A 4,124-nucleotide genomic window follows, 5' to 3' on the forward strand; every position below is an offset into this window, starting at 1 on the left:
AGTGGTGGGGATAAGAATAGCAGCGATGGTGGTGGTGGTGGCGATGGTGGTGGTGATGGTGGTGGTGGTGGTGGTCTTCGTCGTCGTCGTCGTCGTCGTTGTGGTGATTCTGCTACTGCTGTTGCTGCTGTTTATCCCTAGGTCAGACCAAGGTGAGAAAACCTCCAGCCAAAGACATTCCATCCGTGGCCATAACGTCAGTTGTTTTGATGAACGGTATTACTAAGGCTACATTATCAAACGTGAGTTTCCCCTTTTAAGAGGACAAAGTTCAATTTGAGGAAGTTAATGCTACTATTTCTAACAGGCACGTAGCAGCATTTTTGTTGAGTTGGTTTGTTATTTGTTTGTGTAGGGGTGGGGTGAAATTTGTTTTTTTTTTACTGCTTTTCATTGTTGTTTTAGTGGTTGTTATAGTTGTTGCTGCTGTCATCGTCATTGTCGTCGTTGTCGGCATTGTTGTTGTTGTTGCTTAGCCTCAAGTCAATCCAGTTCGCACACCAATGATCAGGGGCATTCCAGTTGTGACCATCCCAGCGTTATCTTATCTTGCAATTCTCAACACTTTACACCAATGTCTTTCATCTTTTACTCGCATTTTAGACCGATCTACAGACATCCCAAACATATTTTCTTTTAATCTCTTTCTCGCCTCAAAAACTAACCTCTTCCAAGCCGTGATTATCTCTGTAGAAAGTGACCGACAACCGTATCCTACAGAGGTACTGTATTGTGTACTTCGTGTAGAATGTGATTTGTGTTGGGTTGTTGGTATGGTGCAGAGATCGGATCATCCAGTAAGTACAGAGACAATCAGTAGTTGGTAGAGGTTAGAGATGAAATTGAAAACTGTTAAAAACCTTTTTATTGTAGATTTTTTTGTGGTCGATCAGCCTTGTGAAAATTACTTGACCGCTTTTTCGAATTAGAGCAAACAAGTACAAAAGATGTCCTTTCTTGGGTTCAACACGTCTTCGTTCTGCAGTAATAAGAAATTTCTTTTCTGTTAAGCAAAGATAATAATTCAGTTTCTTATTTCTTTATTACCTACAAGGAGCTAAACATAGAGGGGACAAACAAGGACAGACAAACGGGTTAAGTCGATTACATCGACCCCAGTGCGTAGCTGGTACTTAATTTATCGACCCCGAAAGGATGAAAGGCAAAGTCGACCTCGGCGAAATTTGAACTCAGAACGTAACGGCAGACGAAATACCGCTAAACATTTCGTCCGGCGTGCTAACGTTTCTTATTTCTTTATTACCTACAAAGAGTTAAACATAGAGGGGACAAACAAGGACAGATAAAGGGATTAAGTCGATTACATCGACCCCAGTGCGTAACTGGTACTTAATTCATCGACCCCGAAAGGATGAAAGGCAAAGTCGACTTCTTTGAAATTTGAACTCAGAACGTAGCGGCAGACGAAATACCGCTAAACATTTCGTCCGGCGTGCTAACGTTTCTGCCAGCTCACCGCCTTGCGATAATTCAGTTTCTTTCTCCTATTTCCACAAATGTAAGCAAATGCAAACGCAAGAATATTGTCACTGATTTGCCTTGAACGCCAAGAATTTTCGAAGTCTACAAGCAAATTTCTTGTGTGGGTTGACCAATGAATGCTTATGCGAGCAAAATCGCGTTTTAAATTTAATCCCTGTTTATCCTTTGTAAGATTTCAATGGTAAGTTATCATTTAATTCCACTTTGGCACAGTACATCAAAGAACTAGTAAGGCAGTCTATTAAACGAGCAGTTATCTGCTCCCGTTTATGGAATGACTATTAATTGGCAATTGTTTTGCATTAATTGAATTTGTAATGTTGCCAACATTTTTGCAAAGTGTACGTGAAATCTTAAAAGAATTTCTATTAAAGACCTTAAAATAATTATATTCTTTTTTCACAAAAACAGAAGATTAAGTTAGGAAGCCTTCAAGCAATATTCATACGAACTTCAAAGCTAAAAAAAAAATTATTGTATTGTAGCACAAGATTTTTCTATTGGCTAGTTCGACATTTGATAACTGCAAGCCTAGATATATAAACTGTCCATAAATTACCCTTACAATGAAAAATAAAGATAACTCAGCAGAGTTTATCGAAAAACAAAGACAAAGTTTTATTAGAAATATCAGAAAACTTCCATGTAGGTTATATTGGTTTCACGCAACACATTTAGACGATGCGTGTAGAAGTTGTAAAGATAATTTATGGTCACTCTGTATAACCTAACATCCCTGAAAATCCGCTACTACTAAATAATTTGTTATAAAATTACAATGCTTTTACAAAAAAATGATGTATGTTAACTGAAGGCTAAGTTAGGAATATTTGGTGGCTGACCAGGACCCTTGATATTATAAAACAATCTTTCATTAGGTTTATAACAAAAGAAGATTTATTAACTTATAAATCTAATGTTATGTCAAGAATACTCATTTTTGTTAGGTTGCTCACCACCATAATTTCTTATTCTCATTCACTGAATATTAAAATAATATCCTTGGTAAATATATCTACATTATGCTCGTTCATATTTGGTAAGAGAAATAACCTATCGTTACGATAAAGCCCTCCCTCAAAGATCGGGAACCTCATGTTCAAGCAGATTCCAAACCTGTGATTTTACACACTTCAACCAAATCAACAGCATCCATAAACACATCGCTCAAATTCTCACTATTCTTTTCTGTTTATATATTTTTTTTTACTTCACCAATACCAATATTTGTATTACTTGTTCGTAGTATTGGCTTAATAATAAAGGGATAAAAATCCACAATATCAGACTAAAATATATATATATATAAAAACTACAATTACGTTTATTAATATATTTGACAAAGATTCTATTTTGCGAAAGAAAATAGAACTTAGGAAGAGATGATAATATTTTTTGCCTAGTCACTTTGAGTTATCGAAAAATCTGTTTACACGTTTCCATTTCTTCTTTTCTTTTTTGCTGTGCGATATAATTTGTCAGCATAATGTATAATATTCATTTCGTTAGTTATCCCCAACATCATTCAGTGACTAAATTTGAAATTAGGATTCCCTCTGCAAGGAATATTTACAACTCTGTTTGGTCCCAACTATAACAATCGTTTCATTTTCCATTATCATAACCTGCATAATTTGAAAGAAAAAAGAATATTAGTTCCAATCAGTTAGTAATCGCCTCTGATAGCGCTGTCACGTGTCTGGACTTTCTCACACTAACGTGGGGCACTAAAAGTATATTTGCCAAATCCTATACATTTCAATGCTTGTTTATATGTTTAATATTTCAACATATACACAGACACACACACACACACACAGGTACACGTGTTGGAGCAATCTCGATTATAACCAGCCGAAATTGCAAAGATATTTTGGAACTTGACTAAGGAAAGAAAACTCTGAATGACCTGTCCTTGTTTTCTTTGTATCGTCTATCTGGATGTTTTGTTGTCCCTTTTTTGTATCATCTGTCTGGATGTTTTGCATTCTTGTCCCATTTTGTATTTTTCATATATAAAAAATTATATATATATATATATATATATATATATATATATATATATATATATGATCAATCATCTATTATGCTGCGCTTAAGTGTATTTAAGCGCAAGGAATTTCTAAATTATTAATATTCAGGAATATTCATTTTTACCTATTCCCTGTAACTTCTCTAAAAAATTAAATCCTTTACCCACGAAGTATTTCCTTGATTTCAAAATGAATTCTGTTCTTTTCAGCATATACATACATAAATGCATACACACACACTTACACACACATACACATCATGTGTGTGTGTGTGTGTGTGTGTCACATATTTACACAACCAGCGAAAACGTTTACCAATACACCCTCCCCTACTCCTTCTTTTCTCTCTCTCTCTCTCTCCCTCTTTCTTTCTCTATCTCTATTGCTCACTCTCACTCGCACTCTTCTATGCGTCATTTTTTCCACTTTCCCCCTCCTGTCCATTTTTTACTTTCCTTCATATGCTCTCACTTTCTTCTTCTTACTCTTTTTCTTCTTCTTCTTCTTCTTCTTCTTCTTCTTCTTCTTCTTCTTCTTCTTCTTCTTCTTCTTCTTCTTCTTCTTCTTCTTCTTCTTCTTCTTCTTCTT

The 4,124-nt window shown here is 35.4% G+C and overlaps 1 protein-coding gene across 1 annotated transcript in view; it reads left to right on the forward strand.

Moving 5' to 3' along the window:
- LOC128248067 (uncharacterized protein DDB_G0271670-like) overlaps positions 1-4,124 on the forward strand; it is a 110,828-nt gene that overhangs the window by 66,058 nt on the left and 40,646 nt on the right. Inside the window, exon 4 of the mRNA XM_052968464.1 lies at positions 604-797. Within this exon, the coding sequence (XP_052824424.1) occupies positions 604-797 (194 nt within the window). The remainder of the gene's footprint in view (positions 1-603; positions 798-4,124) is intronic.

Source organism: Octopus bimaculoides, chromosome 6 (assembly GCF_001194135.2).
Source record: "Octopus bimaculoides isolate UCB-OBI-ISO-001 chromosome 6, ASM119413v2, whole genome shotgun sequence".
Lineage (NCBI taxonomy): Eukaryota > Metazoa > Mollusca > Cephalopoda > Octopoda > Octopodidae > Octopus > Octopus bimaculoides.